The sequence below is a fragment of the Neodiprion pinetum genome, chromosome 2 (genome assembly GCF_021155775.2).
Source record: "Neodiprion pinetum isolate iyNeoPine1 chromosome 2, iyNeoPine1.2, whole genome shotgun sequence".
NCBI lineage: Eukaryota > Metazoa > Arthropoda > Insecta > Hymenoptera > Diprionidae > Neodiprion > Neodiprion pinetum.
The window spans coordinates 27,454,809-27,474,225 of record NC_060233.1 but is presented as its reverse complement, the minus strand read 5'-3'; the positions used below and the strand labels follow the sequence as shown (position 1 = coordinate 27,474,225).

The following is a 19,417-nucleotide window of genomic DNA, read 5'->3' as shown; positions in this document are numbered from 1 at the left end:
TTGAGTGCCATTGAAAGTGGTAATTTCGATTTTTGAAAGGCGACAAATTGCTCAATCTTGTGCGCACTGAATTATCACGTAGAGAAAAATTTCGTTTGTTATATTTTATGCTGGAAAAATTTAATTTTTTTAGAGTTAGTGAAATGAATTTCGTTACTACAGCGTTTTAAGCGTTGTTGTAATGATACAAACTATTCAGTGTTATTATAGATTTCAATGCTAAATTTTCTGAATATTGCAACGTTTTTCATCATCAGCTTGTCTCGTATAAGTAATGTTTTTAATTGAACTAGGCCTTGGCATCAGTTGCACCGCTTGCACCGATATTAAATTATCGTAATAGTTATTACAAAAATACGGTACGATCGACCACAACTGAATAAAATAATAACACCTACTAGACTTACTCGTCACAGCCCCTGAAATTAATTTTCGGTTCGTACTCGTAACTGGTTTTCAGTTCTAGTAAAAAATGGTAATAGCTTAGGACTGTACGGCAAGTACAACTGGGTAACGCAAGTGTTGCGAAAATTAAACTTCATGCAACAATCGACTTTGGCAGTTATTCGAGGTTAATGAAAATTCAATAAAATCCTGATTCACGTCGTCAGAGTCAAAAGCTCTCGTATAATTCTGTCCACATATAAAATCAATAGAATTTTGATTGAGAAAATTTCTGAATTTAAATATTTCAATAAAAAGTAACGCTTTCTCTCTCTCTCTCTCTCTTTGAGGAATAGCTTTATCAAAAAGAGTTTCATCGGAATTTCTCGCTACAACCTTTATTTTTGTGAATCAGAGTGTTCAGATCGATCACAATTCAAGGGGAGATTCACAAAAAAATAATCAAAATACCATATCTAAACGGCAGAAGATAGATCATTTGAAAATCGCGCGTAATGTGCAAACTTGTGACGTTGCCAAATGTATAACTTAACCAAAATGGCAATTAAATTTTTTTTTTTAGATTATATTTTTAATGATTAAATGACGGAAAAAATTCACGAAAATTTTATGTATTATTTCTAAATATCCATTTCACTTTATTCGATATTTTTTCCCTGTCCTAAGCATTTTATTTCGAAACAACCAACTCGAAATTATCATTTTCGATCCCAGTCCGTATCTGCACAATATAAAATCGCTCAACTTTAAAATCAAGAAACTCAATAACTAAACGGTGAATCATCTTCAAACTTTACAGGATTGTTTAAAATTACTCAAAAAATTATATAATTAAAACTCATGTGAATTAAACACTTCCAAAATTACTGCCCAACTACCTTAATTCTAACGTAATTTACGTTCAGTAGAGCCTGAACCGCCATCCACAATAGGGAAAAATGCCTTTAGTAACACGATAAAAACGCTACAACATCTGTACTTTAAAATGCGTATACATGATAACGCTCTGCGTGTCCATGATTCGATAGGTACAGTAGTTGAACCAATTCAGCTGATTAGATACTAATTTTTTTTTTTTTTTTTTCTACAAAGATAATCCTCATCACGACTTTACGGTATCGAGATTACATACGTGGATGGACTGAAATATGAATCATATATCATACCGAACGTGTCCGTTGAATTGTAAAACAGAAAAATATGTATATAAGAAAATGATGATGCGATAGTAAGAATTTCGTGAGGCTATGAAAAATACAATTTTTAATAAAAACACACGAAAACGAAATCGAGAAGTAAAATAAATCTGTTTTAAAATAACGACGCTCATTATGTAACTGCGTTACGCAAACACGAGCGAATCGCGTGTGTGACTAATGAATTTTTTATTTTTTTTTTCAGTGCCAAGAACCGCGAAACATATATAATACCACTACATTCATACTTTTTATTTTATTCTCGTTTTTCTTTTCCTCACTTGTTTTCGTTCCTCAAAAATAATTCGTCAGAACGGTTCACCGTCCTCGGTGGCACGATGCGATTCTCAAATCGTGGAGACACGTGTCGGTTCACTATTACGCTTCCACATTCATCGTCCGTTCATTACCGAAACACTTTGCGCAACGCTGAAAGTCAGCTGATTCCGAGTCGCAGATCCTTTGTGCTCGCTGAGCAAACCACGAGGTTCGCAAACTGCCACGAACGTAGTTTTCACGGAATTGCCTATAGGCGCTATGTACTCCTCAGCACTCCGTTGGCCAATTACAATCAGTCGCTTACCGACGCTTGGGCGAAGCGTTACTGCCGTGTCAATTTATTTATTCCTTATTTTTCAATTCATTTCCCGCCAAAAGTATTTCCGACGAAGGATCCCTTTCGTTATTTCGCGCGTCGATTCTTACCTCGTTCCTTAATCCGTTGTGAATTATTCGTTTATTTGCGATCCGACGACCGTATTTTGCGCGATTGTTTTGCTCGATTCAATGGTTTTATGACACCCTGAAACGAGGTAAGGATTTGAATTTTTTTAAGTATTGTTCTGAGGTTTGATTGCTATTTTTTTTTTAATCGCTACAAGTTACGTTGAAAATGTGTTATTAAGGAGACGCTAAGATCCTTTTTTACCGACTGAGTTTAACCGGTTTACAGTTTTTGACTATTACTCAGAAACCGGCCTGCAAAATCGATTTTCCTACCTTTACTGGGCGGTCTAGGATATTTATGAAGCGCGAGTGTTGAACTCGTTGATGAATTCTCAATTTACGAAATCATCAGTCTATAGAGCTTTAAAAAATATCGGGAAGCAGGATGAAGAAATTCTCTATAAATTCATGGACGAAGAAAGTTACTTTAATCACCAAGTCCCATACGGAGATTTTATTTACAAGTTTTGTTCGAGTGCACATTTATTATCTCTGCCTGATTACGAATATAATAGATATGTTAGCGAATTTCGTGTTGCATTTAGAATTGGCGTGAACTTTGATGATAAGTGTAATCTACGATCTACACGAGTATCAAGACGTGGGATCCTTTCTAAACGAAATTGGAATTCTGATACAACGATAAAAATTATACTCGAGTCAATTTAACTAAATGTGCATCTCGACTTTTCGTCATTCTGATATTCTTAACCCATTGATGCAGCTCGGATAGAAATCTATTTCAAGACTGATCGGTAATTAACGAAGAACCGTAATCAGGGTAATTAACGAGAAAAGATCGTATCCTGGTGAAAATTTCTACTTCTACAAAACTTTTACAGAAATCTGAACATTTCGTATTGTTTCGTACAAAATTGTAAATATGCATTGTTTTTCACGACGATTAGTTGATTTTCCTAAAAAATTGTAGCGTCCCGTAGATTCTTTACTGAAAAAATACAAATTTTCATGAAAATTCACAAGTTTTTATGAGAAACTATGCGCACTTACAATTTTTCGTACAAAACAAAATGTTACAATTTCACGAGCCTGAAGTTAGTAGCGTTAATGTATCGAAAGGTTGTAGCAAAAATGACTATTTTGCGCCTTTAGAATACCCGGAGAAGTTAAATTTTCAAAATCTGAATTTGTCGATGTCAGTTTACTAAATTTGAAGTTATCCTAAAGTTGCAAATTCACAACCTTTTCAAAATACGCATCACTGAAACAACGTTACAAACTTCGTAGAAATCATTTTCACCAGGGTACGTAAAACGTATCCATTTTACATACATTTCGCCTTTCCACCTCTTCTACTTTCAAAAATCGTTCTTTGTTTACTTCGACGAACCCAGAGATATATGTATATATACGACCTACCTCTACGTATACCGTATTCTTGATTATCTTATAGAATGATCGATCGTTCGTATTAGTGCATAATATATACACACCACGACGTCGATTCTTCACAATATTACACGCACGTTTTCCTCTGAGTATTATTTATATTCTTACCAAGTTGTACAATCGATCGTGCCAACTGAATTCGAAGAAAATTATGTAACCAACATTCGTTTCGTTCCTTGTTTTCTCATTTTCGTTCTGTTTACATTCGATTAATAACGTTATATCAAAATCATTTTTAGTAAATGTGATTTCGGAATTTCGCTACGTTTATAATATTAGTAATAATACATGTATGATTCTGTATGAAAATATTACCAAATTTGAAGAACAATTCTTTTTTTTTTTTCTCCTTCAACTGCCTTGCATATTAATTATTCGGCGTATTTATTAGTCCCACGACTGCAATGTAAACACCGTAAACATTAACCCGAATTTACAAGTTGCGAAATACGTGTATCGTAATATATTATACATGTTCATTTGTAACTGTAACATATGCATATACGAAGAACGGCGCGTAAGTAAAGGGTGACCTTGTTAAAAATTATATACAGGTATAACTTTCACAGCGGTGTGTGCCAAGGGTGATTTCTATTCGTATATGCGGTATGTGTGCAGAAACGGCGTGTGTGGTTATTTTAATTATAAACAACCCAGATGGTATTCGAGAGATGAAAAACTACGTCGCATCTCTGTCTCTCTGTGCATAATGCACTTTGTCTTGCATGTATACATATATACCGTACTTGTGCAGCATACTTTAACGTGGCTGTACGACGTGCGCTTGTGTGTCAGGCATAAACTTTATGGCAAAGAATATTGCTGGGAAAATACGTTACAGCACACGTCTGAACTTTTATATGCACTCTATGTATTGCCGACGAGGTAATGAATGTATAGATTAACCTTTACGACATTTTCGATTTTTATTCAGGCACTGCGGTAAAAGTTTAATTTTCAGAAAAGCTCCGCGAACTATTATAGGTACACGGTTTCATTTCACGCATATTCATCGTGTAGATTCGAAAATAAAACGTTTGTTTCTTTCACACCACCCGATACATTGAAAGTTTATTGGCATCTTCCTCTTCCGTTTCTGCAACCCTCGTGTCGATTGTAATCATAATGTTGATAATAATGTGTCAGGAGTTAATCGACCCGCAACAAGGAAGGGCGTAGAAAACTCGCGCAGACCCTTGGAGCGGCGATTTTATGCTGCTTAGCACAGTTATTTATAATATTGGTGATGAAGATACAGATTTAGACGTTAAAGAAACATTCCTACTGCAAAATCTGAAGCTTTTACCGTAAATTTCAGACACGTGGTGACTATGAAAAAATTTATCTTACGCCTCACGATATGGGAAAAAGTGATTTAGGAAAGCTGAAAGCAAAAATAATCGACGACATCGAGTCGTGGCAAGTTGAATTCGAACCTACGGTACTGATTATAATTTGAAATACGATATGTGACTAGGCATGCAAGACCGCGATTATCTGCGCATGAAAATTAATTTGTTGACGTGTGTGTTATATAACTAGCTGGTGATTCCTGCTACGACGATTACAACCAGTGCGAGTTATTTGCTACAAATAAACAACTTGGAACCGTGTGAATTCCCGGTAAAATTTTCCTTGGATACTCTTAGAAGAATCAGTACGTAAGAATTTCAGTTGAAAATCGTTTAAATGATGTTTAAAAAAAATAATGTCATTGCGTCTTTCGAAATCTTCTTCATAGGTACAGCGAAAACTTGAAATACAAACGACGAAATTGTCTGAGAAATTTTCCGACCTTTTCTACTGAAGCTAATTTTTGTTAAGAATGTCCTTGGACTTTCACTTTTATACAGGGTGGGACAGCAAAAACGGGACCTATTTGAAACGTGAATAAAATCTGAACGCGTTGGCCGATTTCTTCGAATCACAATTTCAGATGGAAATTGAGTCGAATATTCTTTGATAATAATTATTTTCAATCTCCCAGAAAATTTTTCAGCACTTGTTTTTTCAAGAGCGTGTATCTCAACAACCGATAAAGATTTTCCGGATTTTCAAATGCGAAACAATTTATTCGTTCTTCTACTTTTGAGAAAGAAGATAGTTTTCGAAAATCGATCGACACGTTTGAACTTTATTCACGTTTCAAATCGGTCCCGTTTTTTTTTTTTTTTTTTTTTTTCTGCTTATGGCGCACCCTGTGTATGTCGTACACGCGTTGATGGATTCACGGTATATAAAGGTTGACCATAACTGATCTTCCGGTACCTACGAGTAACCCTGCGTGCAATGAGTTACAACGCTTGTATCGTACGACGTTCATATACACATGCGAAGCCATGCTTCGAACTGTAATGGTAATAAAATGGTATATATATTCTGGTTGTTAGGGCCGTTGATACCATCGATCAGGTAGAAAAGTCAAGGCAAGAGTGTCACAAGGTCGATGTAAAATTCAGCGTCTGGAGTCGCATATACCGCAGACCTACTGCAAGAAAAGTAATTTTCCGTCACGATTTCTTGGCTCGTACCTTTTTCAGTTCACGCATTATTGAAGATTCCATTTCCGAATAGTCTCGTATCAATCTCGTGCAAAAGAGTTTTTATAGACACGCAGCAAAAGAACGCCTGTACGCAGGCAAATGACCTTACTTCCGATCCTTGGGTATTAATTTCAATCAAGTATTGCGCCTGAAAAATGAGCAGTTTTATTCACGCTTGTGACGCGGGTGGTACGCGATTAGGCGTTAAACACAAAAACATATGAGTTTGAAATCACCGAAAAACATACGGTACGAAATCAATTATTACTTGCATTTTGAAGACGATTACTAACAAGTAGTGTTAGATATATATCCGAACATTCAATGGTAGCTTCACAAAGAACAAAGAAGTAGGATAGCATACGATGTTATTAGTGTTTACCTTTTCTCTTAACTTTTTTAATTGTCCGTTCTTTTTTGGATCAGTGCAATCTACTTCGGGCGTAACATGATAACATTACAGACAACTGATACGAATGTATTGCATATCGGAGATAAGATAAAGGCCAGGGCCTGTATTAGCTTGCCATGCCAAAAAGTGTTTGTCACCCGAAAGAAATAAATTTGTATTTTTGTGTAGGATAATTCATAAAGGTGATCTCTTTCTCGTACTCCACGTTAAGGAAACTGTTTTTCATACTTCTCAATAATGTTTTTCACGAAGCTGCAAGTATTATGAGCAGAGAATGTGGAAAATGGTTACTTTATTCCGAAAAAATAGATCAATTACAGTAAACGATATCTAATGCATTTTACGCTTGAACCGTGCGTACTTTTATGACGCAGCTGCAAGATACAACGATTCTCGACAGAATTATTGACGCTTATTTTTCATTTTCTTTACTCCGATAATAGTGTGTAAGATACTGTTGATCACGATCAAGTCAATGAAAATACACCGCTCAAATCAAAACAGTAATTACTTTAAGAATTAATGGCAATTCTGTAAGCATGATTCCCAGGCTTTTATTTAGCTTTACGAAAAAGTACAACACCTTGTACCTTTTGACATGTATTGTCATGCGTTGACGTACATACATGTGTGTAATTCAAACAGAACTCTGCTCCGGAGCTCACGCTCTTTGTTTTTGTACTCACATTCAGTTACAGAGTCTCGAACGATTTACGGCCCGTAATCATTGCAAAATAATTTAAGTAATTCTACAGTTGACATACTTTATTTTAAAATTATTTGATTGAAAAGAAGTTAGAAACAATTTTTATGTACCTTAAACATTTGAAATTTGAAACATATATTTACGCACGTTAGATTGTTAGATTTCCATTGAATTAAAAAACTTTATTACAGTCTTTAGGCGTGAGTAAACAATTTATTCAAGTATGAAATCCTTAAAATGCTCCATTCGTTACAAGCGAACCAATATTTATTTTTGAAAAAAATTTGAAAACGAAAATTAATAGTATACTACACAGAGACTTTTTACGGTAAAACGAAGCAGGGTAAAATCAAAACCCATGAAGCAATTAATATACTGCCGTCATTTGGAATGCATGCCCGGAAGCAATTACAGGGTGTTTTCTTTCGTTATAATCTCCTGTGCATGAGTGTAAGTTGATCATCCATTGGAAGTTGCCATGAAAATCAAGCTTAAATTCTGGTCTACAAATATTGGTTCATCAATATTAGTAGTGAGCCCCATTTAGTGGCATGGGAATCGCTGATTGCTCGAATTAGGAAATTTGATTTTAATCCTCTGTTCAAGAATAGCATCCAACGAGTATAGCGTTCCAATAACCAATCTTGTGTCTGGTTTTATAAGTCATATTCAAAATTTAACACCTTACCACATATAAAACCATATTTGATTGTTTAGCTGCTAAAGTTTATAATTTTTTTTCGAATGTTAAAAGATTTTTGTTTCAAATCCAACTTTAAATACTAATTGTCAACGTGTCAAATGTTTATTCTTTAATCGTTTGATCCATGGTTTAATAGAATTTTTTCATTTTCGGAGGTCTTAATCGACGAGAACGCGTTGTTTCCCATCCATATTTTCTCACAGATGTTCATTTCTCTCGACGAGCAAGATTTGGCGCACCCAATTATATATATATATTTTTTTTTTCAACTTCCACTTCAAATACGAGCGGACATCCGTCGATATCAAGTTGAAAAGTGACTCGGTAGAGCGGTGAAATTATTTTTTTCCAAACACCCTGTAGATCCGTTCACTCCTAGGATCCAATTGTTCTGTAAAACCGAATTTTCAAATCATTCGAAACGATCGAAGCGCGCTCTGTGCGTTCTGTTAGAATGAACTGCGGCCAAAGCGATGGTTCTATTTATCTAATGCGGTAGTATTGCGGCAGTTGCCAGTCCTGTAAGTTGACTGTGGTAGTCAGGACATAGCCACAGCGTACGCGAGGCAGGTGAATGTGTGCTGATGAATTGGTCAAAGAATTCGCCAGTAGATTCATTCCTTCATGGTTTTAAAACCATCCGTGGGCTCGTTGTAAAGCGGAAGTGAGAGCTCGAATTGTGTGAAAGCGATTGAAGGTGACTGATTCTTGCTGAGAGCGATGGCTTGTTCGAGAAAACGCGAAAACCCGCTGTCTTGGATCTCGACTAAATAATCAAGGTGAACTGAAACGACATCAATCTCTTGTATGAAAAAGTGAGTTTACGCTGTTTATAATTGCTTCCCAATTTTTATTCGATGAGTAATCTTCACCGTCAGCCTTCCTTTGTTGTCTCCGAAACGTCACGCAGAAATTTAATGGTGAACTAAACTACCGTTCTAGACACTAGTGCTGTTCTTTGTGCATAATATTGCAGAACCAGAATTTCGCTCGATGTTCGATATCCCATCTTCTCTCTAATTTAGCAAATTTTAGTCAGTTACTTTTGTGTGAGAAAATGTTCGATTCTGGCCACATGACTCGAATCACATGATCGTTGCGTTATTTGTTCTCTTTTGTTCACTTTAGTGCTTTTCCGTCACTATTATGGTTTTCGGTCCGTGTGTTGCTATCCAGTATCCGTTGATAATGAATCATGGTAACAGATTACTGCCTTGATTTCGTAATAAAAATTTATGCTTACTTATCAAATTTCTCATCACTGTCACCAAAGTGATGAACAAACTTTTTACTCATCAGATGTCAATTGTATTTGATCTGTTATGGCATTGCTATGATAAAAATACATATCTGTGATGGCTGATGGCAATATTGTAGATATTCCTCTTTAATTTGTATTAAAATTTCATCAAGAGCTGTACGTAGTTTACGGTATCAGTTTGCATGTACTTTGTTTTTATTCTCGCTGTACAATCCAAAAGTTGCTCAATTTTATGCCTATCAAACAATGCTGAAAAATAGACAAAAGTATAGATTTCAAAATTAGAAACAGCTGATGAACAACGGCTTAAAAAAAGAAGAACTCGAGAAGCCTCTCTAGTCGTTAGAGATCAAGTTAAAAATATGCAGAGAGTCATCGAAATGAAAAAGCAACTGGATACATTGTAAAATAATAAACGAGAAAACTTGTGCAAATATTTGACTTCACAAAATGAAAACTGTAGAATGGCTTATGCAAGGATTCAAATATCAGAAAAAAAGGAAAACAAGCCAACTGCTTGCATTACGATGTAAAAGATTTACATAAGAATGCCTGAATGGCTTGTTAAAGTATTCGAATTTGAACGATAACAGAATAAAAGAAAGGTACTAAGAATTATGTTGGAACGATTAAAGAGTACGTCTTGAACTGTAAAACATTATTAATATGAATATACATTACAATTGTGTGTACGGAACTGATAAGTATTGTGAAGAATACTCTTAGTTGTCGGATGATAAATGAAAAGTGTTTTGTTACTTTTACATTTGTCAATATGTTTATTTTTCTCGGGTAGATGTATTACAATTTTTCATTTCATGTAAATATGTTGCACAGATGCTTCAAGCCTCGGCTCAGCAAAAATTTTTTTATTTCCACGGCTTCCGTGTCCTTTGTGTTATACTGAACTTGTCTTGTATTTCTTTCTCGCTACATGGTTATATTTTCATTTGTTATAGGTTTCTCTGTTTGACTCTCTTGAATGTAATTTATTCTTTCACCACACTGACCAATTATTTAACATATACAGATTTCTAAGGAGGGTCTCCCCAGTTAGGGTCGAAACGTCAACTCAAATTAAGTGCCCTTTATTATTGACTGTCTACACCGAGAACGTCTTTACATTATATTTTAATATTGGAAAGTTTTCTGAAAAGTTGATTATCCTCGTAATACAATCGACAAAAATGACTTGCATAACTGCAAACCGTAGAATCTTTCATGAATATGTGAATCATCTGAATATGTGACTTAGATTTTTATTACTGATAATTGAAGAATGACAAAGAAAAGGTAGTACAATAAAATAAATGAAAGAAACCAGAGTACGTGTTTAACCATGAAAAATAGACTGGCATTTGGCAGCAAACCTCGAATGACTTGACAAAAATACAATTAATTTAAAGAAAACAAACAAAAAAAAGATAAGAAATACGGCAGTAGCACTAAAATGCAGCGAATGTGGTTTTTAGAGAGCGAAGAAGATCGGGAGCTGAGGCGTCTTTGGAGGCCGAGGAGCGCCGAGGAAAGTGAACGAGAGGTTGACGCTGTAGACTTTGAAACAATCACGATGAAGGGTGCAAAGCGAGATTGGATCTTCAGGGTGCAGGTGCTGAAATTTTTCTGTATAGTAATACGGGAAAATGGGATGGGACTCGATTATGAAAATGACATTTTCCAACATGATTCCGTAGGTGTCGAACCTTGAGAAAAATGAATTGGTCTATGTCGTTGGTAATCTGCCGGAACTGGGTGCCTGGAATCATAATCAAGCCATTCAATTACCCAGAGAGTTAACGGCTGGTGACGCTGCTATGTTTGATACAAACAACAGTTCCTACCACATTGAACACGGAGACGAGCGTGAAAGCATCGCCGGAAGCATGTTTGACAACGGAGACGAGTGAGTTCTATGTGCAACGTAGCTATTTAAAACGAATCTATCTTTTGAACTCAGCTCTATGATTGCTCGGAAAAACTGTTACAATTGGACACCTCTTACTACACAAACTTTCTTTTTCCGAATAAGATTTTTTTCAACAATTCAAACTTGTAAAAGTCAAAATTTTTGAGACGTAGCCAAGTTTTATAGTGAAATTTGTTGGATGTTATTAATTCCTCAATATACACCCTCTTTAATGAGCAATAGAGCTGTGCATAAATGTGTTACAGCAAGTTAAATATTTAATGAGAAAAAAATTGATTCACAGTGAAGCTCCTGTCTATTCTCAAACCATTTGTCTGCCAACTGACGTCGATGTGGAGTTTCGTTACTTCATAGCCGTTGTATGCCAGCCAAACGGCACTAAGAATTCTGCTAAAACTTTGATCATACGGAAATGGGAAACCCACATGACTCCTAGACTGATTAAAAAGAATGGTGAGGCTCTACCAAAGATTTTTATTTGAATGAACTTGAGAGGGATTTCTTTGGTTGTTTTTGAGGCTCTTGTTATGTCGTTGTTTTTAGCATTATATCAATAATGCGAAAATAATTTCAGCTTAGTGACTTGTTGGATTAATCAAATTTAAATTTGTAATGTTTATCAACAGAGGCCATGCATCTTTGTGAAGAATAGTTTTTCTAAAAATACAAACTTTTGAATTCTCAAAATCAGATCCTTTCCAGCCTCCTTTACAATTAATTAAGACTAATTAGCATCGTATTTTCTCTCACAGCACCGAGCAACTTTTCTGCTGACATGAACATTACTCCAGACAAATTTGGCTTCAATAATGGATATTTCAAAGTTGAAAGAGGCTGGCTCACTGATGAAACTGTTATTCAGTTCAAGATCTTCAACAGTCCTCTTAAATTATGGAAAGAACGGTTACACAACAAGAAGGTTTACATCAAGGTACAACGTACAAGCTAGGCTTCACAATTTATTTATTTTTTACTACCAAGGTCACCATACTTTTCAAGCAGTGTATCAAATTTTTATGAAAGGTAAATACTTAATCTTTATCTGACCTCAACCATTGACTACTCAGAGCAGTATGATTAAATTTTAAGAGTCATTTCGAGTTTCAGTATCACGTGCTCAGGTTATGAAATGTCTTTCATATTCATAAGGGCCATTATATTATTGCTTATCGTGAAAAGGTATGAATATACAAGGCAATATTCTGTTTCAGATGACTCCAGTGAACCTAATGAAACACAATTCGTTGGAGCTTCAGCAGTTGGGTGGAGATTGCGTTGAGGACAGTCTCTCTATGGACACACAAGATATCGTCGAGCAGCCGCCAACCAGCGTCACTGAAATTTGCGTAGGTATTTTATACAACATATGACAGTGAAAATCACGTTTGCATATTTTGCCAATTTAGGTTTTACGTGAGGATACCTGTAAAGCCTTGGCAACATAAGACTTGAAATGCTGAAAAATATGAAGCACGTGCTTCTGCGAAATGAAAAACTGCGTTGTTTACAAGTCGTATTTTCTGCTTACAGGTTTTGAACGATGAGGACGTGTGCTTTAAGTACCAGGATCAATTTGGTCATGCTTACCGCGATGAGGAATTCATCGTCTTCAATGTAGCTGTCAGATATCCTGAAACAATTGTAAGTAACTAGCCATGTCCGAAGGTTGATAACAGAGTTCTTTGACAACAGGATGATAAGCCATGCTTTGTTATACTTAGCTTCTCTGCGTACGTTGGGTTTGGCAAAGAATCATACATGCTTATCCCATTTTACTATGTATAAACATTGCTGTTTCTTTGGTATTTTAAACCACAATACGATTTCCCAGCTACATTTTCACCTGCAGAGCAGCTATAACCGGCAGCATGGTGGCAATTCACACGCCGATATTAATTAATATAGATATCACACACCATTGACCATATTGTCTGAAATTTCAGCAGGCTATTGAGATTTGAGCCTTCTTCCAGGCTTCATTGAAAGTATCGGTTATAACATCAAGAACTCTGCTTTATAAAAGATAATTAAACTTGTTAAGTGCAGCTCTTGCCTTGGTGGGCAGACGATGATGATGACCTCTATTTCTTCGACTATCTCATCGGCACACGAAGAACTCGAACTTCTGTTTGATCAAATAGTGCTGTGAACTGGTCCCAGCGATGATAAGATGCTGTCTGATGCTCAGCTACTATGCATCTGTGTCATGTGACATCACGTCGAGATATGACGGTCTTGATAGTCGTTTTCCTAGTTGATCCTTCACTCCCGTCCCACCCGGTGCCTCAAGCTGCTCACAGATTATTGGAAAACTCATTTTTCGAATTTGTTTATTTCAGTCTTATTAGTGTTTTTAACATTTCGTTACTCGTCTTTCGAAATGTACGTACATTCCTTGGATATCTTTCATATATCCAGATGACCTTATACGTTAATCAATGCAAATTTTATAGTATGAGGTGACAATGTTGCGTGAAATTTGTTCAGGAATAATTGTATCGGTAGTTTTGATTTTCTTTTTTTTTTTTTTTTATTCTCAGTATTTAAGGAGGCCAGTTTTTCTTGCAGCTATTCCATAGTCTCCCATAAATGTTACGATATCAATGCTGTCGCATCTCATAATCATCTGTGCGCGTGAAAAATGGTGAGAGCCCCGTCACTCCTATACCTTATCGCGTAGCGTGTTATAAATTGGTTTTTTTAGCTGTGTGATCAACTCGGACCAAACGTACGTGGCAACTTCTATCTCCCAGTAAAGTGTGGCCAGAATGAAACTTGGAATATATCATATCATTGCGCATCGCTTAAAAATTTTCTAAATTCAGTGATGACAGATTGTTCGCCGGCAGGCAGATATTGCAGATATTGCATATATATCAAGTTTGCCCGTTCTGTAATAATTATCTACTGCTACTACTGTTACTGTTATGCTATTATTAACATTATCATTATTGTTGTTATTATTATTATTATTATTTCTATTTTTGCAAACATCGACTATCAAGTAAAGCGGTAATAATCTGCCCACTGAATACATATTTATGTACGAAATAATATACAAACTATGAAATACGTACACGTATTTTAGAAAAGAGGTGTATTTTGTTCCAATCATAATGGTTTAATAATATTTGCACGTCTTACTATATGGTGGTATTTTTTATTCATTTTTTTTTCTGAATATTGAAAAGCACGTGTCAGATTACCCGACTGCAGGTGAAATGTCTTCTTACGTATCGTGTCATAAGCAATACACCCTACAGGAGAGTTGAACATTTGCGGAACCAGTATTTATTGTTGATTTCGGTTAATAAACTTGTGCATTACTCATACGTTTAATTTTTCTCATTTCAGGCATACCTTGTTGACTATTACGCATACAGTTCAAGGATTTTCCCTGGGGAGCCACCAAATCACATTGGTTTCAGCTACATCTTGCCTAGCACCGTTCAAGCCAGTGTTGGACTGCTCACTGTACCAATTACCAGCAATAAGCATAGACCTATAGGTAATTATTCCGAGAGATTCATTGTTTGTTATTGTTGACTTGTTCACAAACTATTTCATTTACCTATAACATGCACCTTTCCATGCTAACTGAGCCACTCTGAACATTAGATTTTGTAGCAATCTCTGAGAATTGGAATGCACTTCAAAATATTACCAAGAAAGAGGAAGAAATTCGTAATGTATTTATGCAAATTTATTTACTCTATTCGCCAATAATAAAAATGTCAGTTGAGAAAATTATTCTCCAAAGGGTGAAAACGAGGATAAAAAATTTATTACATAATTTTAAAGAGACAAAAAGTTCAAAATGAAGAATAAAGACGTTGGTTTTATTTGTATTTAAGGTCAGTTAACTATTGAGTATGTGCGCATAAACCCAATACCTGATTATCCATGGGATATGAGTATTTCATACGCGAAGCACTGGGAGCAGAGGTGGTCAGGTCTTGACGTCGGGCACAGAGGACTCGGTACTTCGTTTAAGTTTGAAATGAAAAAGTAAGTATCCGAGTATACAATAAATGGTCAACTGTTCGTTCTGCTTTGAATATTTTTCAAATTGTTGTTTAAAATGACGAATCTTTAATAATGTATTATAGTTGTGCAAATGTCAGAGAAAACACCATTGCGTCCTTGAAAACTGCAGCTGATCATGGTGCTGACATGGTCGAATTTGACGTTCAGCTATCAAAAGACCTCATTCCAGTAATATATCATGATTTTTATGTGTCCATATCTCTCAAACGTAAAAAGCAGATTGAAGCGATGGATATGCTTGAGATACCTGTCAAGGATCTCACTTTGGAACAGTTGCACCTCTTGAAGGTAGGAGTAGACCAGAGAATTGTACTAGAAGATATACATAGATTTGAAAATTGAACGTTGAGTATAATATTTCAGGTTTATCATCTTGCCGAAGGAAGGGAAAAGAACCCAAGATTTTTCGACGAGGATCTAGAGGACCATCAACCTTTCCCAACCCTGAAAACGGTTTTTCAAGAGCTAGAACCTCATGTTGGATGTAATGTCGAAATTAAGTGGAACATGCAGTTGAAGGTAAGCCGCTAAGCAGAAATTTGGATTATATAACCCAATATAAAAAAATACCAATTACTTCGTTGACAAAAATATTGATCTGTGCGGAATATGCTTATACGCATTCTTCATTTCGATATTGTTATTTTTTATTACAGGATGGTACATTCGAACTAAATCATCCATTTGACCTGAATCTGTACCTAGACATAATAATCAAGGTGGTTTTGGAGTACGGTGCAAACAGAAAGATAGTTTTCTCAAGTTTTAACCCAGACATATGCATGATGATTAGACTGAAGCAAAACAAGTACCCTGTAGTTTTTCTTACTCAAGGAATTACTTTGAAATACCCAACGTACCACGATCTCAGGTGTCAAACAATACCCATGGCAATGAAACATGCACTAGCGGCGGATATACTTGGAATAAATGTACACACCGAAGATATTTTAAGGGATCCTTCACAAGTTAAACTAGTCAAAGATGCTGGCCTAATTATATTCTGCTGGGGTGATGACAATAATGATAAAGACACCATCCTGAATCTGAAAAAACTTGGTCTACATGCTGTTATTTACGACAAGTACGTGATCAAAACACTTTTCTGTCACCTTTATATAGTTATTATTCGCATAATTTGAGGTCTAAGTTCAGTCACTTTGGAAAGGTATTGAAATACGTTATGATGGCAAAGAAAAAAAAAAAAATTAAAAATCTTGTAACAAGTACTGAATGAAATTTCCTAGAAAATTTTATAAATTCTTAGAAGTGTCAAAACTTTTGTGTAACTCAAAATCGAAGAGGGGAAAAACTTGCTAAATCACGTAAATCTGTTCATTACCGTTTTTTATAAGAAAAAATTTTGAAACTCTGTAACAGGATCGACGAATACAACCAAAAGGAAGTCAAGGAGAGCATCTTTTTGGTAGATGCCAGGGAAAGTGAAAAGGCACTGATTGCATTGGCCCATTGTAGTCAGACTTGTGGTCCGCCTCAGCTACCACCAGCATCTGCACCAAACTCTACTGAAAAGGTAAGAAAAAACGTGAACAAAAGCTTATGCCGTGGTCTATTTGAAGTGAAGCTAATCCCTACTTATAATTTCTTACAGGGTTATTTCCTGGAATTGGAGAAGACTAGGAATTTAGTAGTGACTGCGTCAACAGCCACCTCACTGGGTTCGCTTGCTAAGAATAGTATTGGTGGAGACAGTGTTTATCCAATAAAAAATATCACTGTGAATGATTGCAGCGATGATGATGCTGCGACGGATTGTCTTTGATGCTTCTGTTTTGGAAAAACATTCGCGTGGTCATTTTTATCACGCTTAGTTAGAACGCCGTCCTCTGAAGACGCGCGAAAATTTCACTAACAACTTTTTTTAACGCAACTTTTACGGATATATGAATTAATTTTTAGTGGTCACGACATTCATACAATTATCGAGTACGGGATGTCAGCGATCCTCAAAAGTATCGTATCTTATTTGGAGCGTTAAATTGTACGAAACAGTAAAAGTGTTTTATTTTACTATTATTTTTTCATTTTATTCGGATGTTGCTATTTTTGCAACGTCATACTCTTTATTCGATTCGGGACATATAGCCCACAAATACTCTCACTTGGCTCACTGACCACAAGGATGTAATATAATTATGCTTCACGTAAGAATTTTAAATGTAGTGAGGAATTTGCTCTCATTTGTACCGGCGGTGCCGCGACACAAAGCGCATATCCTTTTCATCCTATAACGATTCATATTTATTAATCCTTGTAGCTTTGAGCGTGGCATTGCTTTGTGGCTCATTTTCAGGTGCTCCTCACCTAATGGCGTATCCGTAGGATTGCAAAAGGACAAAATATACGTATTCAAGTAATGGAAATGGGAATTTTTTTAACCAAATAAGCGATTAATTAATCATGTGAACATACTGTGATGCCTACTACGTTTAGATTTCGGTATTTCTATAAATGTTTCCTTACAGTTCGGAATACCTCATTAAATTCCGGTATCCTTGCCTGTACCTTTTAAGTAAAGAAAAGCATCGTTAAACAAAAAATGGTAAACTAGTGTAGACATATTTTTAAATACACACGTTCACTCCTTTTATTACAATAAGTTGTATATTATTCCATACCGTTTGCATTATTAACGTCGTAAACATTTCATCCTAATTTATGGTATAAAAAATGCACCAGTGATTTTATCCACGTAACATAAAATATTACAAAAATGTTTGAAAAAGGTTCAATTTAATATGTTTAATTTGACATGTTCCAACTGAAGTGTATTCGCGAGCATTCAAGCATTTTTGAAATGAACAGAACGATCTTGAAAATAACTGAATATTTATATAAGTTGCGGACAAAGCATTCCTCGATTATTATTCTGCTAGGCAAAACCTTATACATATGGAACACTCTATGTCATATCTGACCTCTGATTTAGCTTGTGATTTTTTACATCATTGTTTTCATTCTTGAAGGCAATAACTTTTTTCAAAATTTTTCCAATCGATTTGAATTAACTACAATATTTGAAAACTTATATCGACCGACACAGTGAAAAAATCTGAAACAATTCTGAAAAATCATGTGCCAGATATCAAAATTTGTGAGCCTTGAGCTGGAGTGGACTTTCATATTTATTCAAGCTTGCTTGGAAAGAAATTTTTTTTAAATTAGAAGAAAACTTCAGTTTATCATGGGCGGTTTAATCAAATATTTCCATATGCAATACTGGATTTTTGACAATTTTTTCAGTTTTTTCCAGAATAATTAATTATTTGCAATCACTTTTTCATTCATATTAATGATCATATCAACGGTTCTTTAATGCTAGCACTGTATACCGTTTCTACGGAAATCTCGTACGGACATCTAAATACAGTATCAATCAGTACTCAGTATAAGAGGACACAGTAGTAGCAAAACATCACTTGTGCCGACATATACTGTATATCAACTGCTTTATTTTATTCGAATTGACAGCTATTCAGCAGCACAGCAGCATACGAAATTATGTTAACGTATGTATGTATGTTCATCGCGTGTCAACAGTGCGGTCTATTTGAATTTGGTGTTACTTTGAAACTTGCGTTAGCGTTTGCGTTGACTATACCTATATCCTCAGTCAACGTATTTGTGGCATCATCGACCGATAAAATCCAGCGTAAAAGATAAGCTATCTAATTCTATTTCATAATACTATAATGTATATAACGAATAACTATTTCACAAATAATATTTATACTAATTTAATAAATGAATAATAAATATGATACTGCAATGAATAAATAGAAATAAATATTTAACAAATAACGTGTAACGAAGAATAACATACTTTTTACGCTGGATTTCGAATATTAAATACTAGTATTCTGATTAGGGAGCTTAAGGGCGCAGGAGAAATTGCAGTATTCTGTTACGCCGTATCAATTTTAATTGGAATCCAATAAGACGAGTCGGTAAGTGCAGGGTAATAGAATTACCCCCGGACCATAGACTATAGAGATAGACTGCGCGGTCTGTACATCGAGCTGAAACCACAATTAGAAAGAGGAGCGACAGCTGAAGCCGG

The 19,417-nt window shown here is 35.5% G+C and overlaps 1 protein-coding gene and 1 non-coding gene across 5 annotated transcripts; one reads left to right on the top strand and one right to left on the bottom strand.

Moving 5' to 3' along the window:
- The first annotated feature begins 2,169 nt into the window (after window positions 1–2,169).
- On the top strand, window positions 2,170–19,116 carry LOC124211480 (glycerophosphocholine phosphodiesterase GPCPD1). 4 transcript variants are annotated; one of them, XM_046610570.2, is made up of 14 exons: window positions 2,170–2,413; window positions 10,835–10,971; window positions 11,057–11,265; window positions 11,573–11,742; window positions 12,042–12,220; window positions 12,501–12,635; window positions 12,820–12,930; window positions 14,644–14,797; window positions 15,144–15,297; window positions 15,399–15,624; window positions 15,700–15,855; window positions 15,993–16,420; window positions 16,717–16,870; window positions 16,949–19,116. In XM_046610570.2, exons 2-14 carry the CDS (start codon window positions 10,933–10,935, stop codon window positions 17,117–17,119), a joined length of 2,286 nt encoding a protein of 761 aa, XP_046466526.1. In that variant the 5' UTR covers window positions 2,170–2,413; window positions 10,835–10,932; the 3' UTR covers window positions 17,120–19,116. The 4 variants fall into 4 exon arrangements, with proteins under 4 accessions (XP_046466526.1, XP_046466527.1, XP_046466525.1 ...); XM_046610571.2 differs by lacking the exon at window positions 2,170–2,413 and adding an exon at window positions 8,599–8,880; XM_046610569.2 differs by lacking the exon at window positions 2,170–2,413 and adding an exon at window positions 8,599–8,916.
- Window positions 9,298–9,371, bottom strand: LOC124213485 (small nucleolar RNA SNORD127). The gene has a single exon (XR_006881891.1). It is a non-coding gene; the product is annotated as a small nucleolar RNA SNORD127 (small nucleolar RNA).
- Window positions 19,117–19,417: the final 301 nt, after the last annotated feature.

Excerpts from the sequence above, each read along its gene's own strand:
- LOC124211480 (XM_046610568.2), top strand. The coding sequence starts at position 10,813 with ATGCAGCGAATGTGGTTTTTAGAGAGCGAAGAAGATCGGGAGCTGAGG. Across the intron at positions 11,266-11,572 it reads ATGTTTGACAACGGAGACGA|TGAAGCTCCTGTCTATTCTC; the intron begins GTGAGTTCTATG and ends ATTGATTCACAG. Across the intron at positions 15,625-15,699 it reads AACAGTTGCACCTCTTGAAG|GTTTATCATCTTGCCGAAGG; the intron begins GTAGGAGTAGAC and ends ATAATATTTCAG.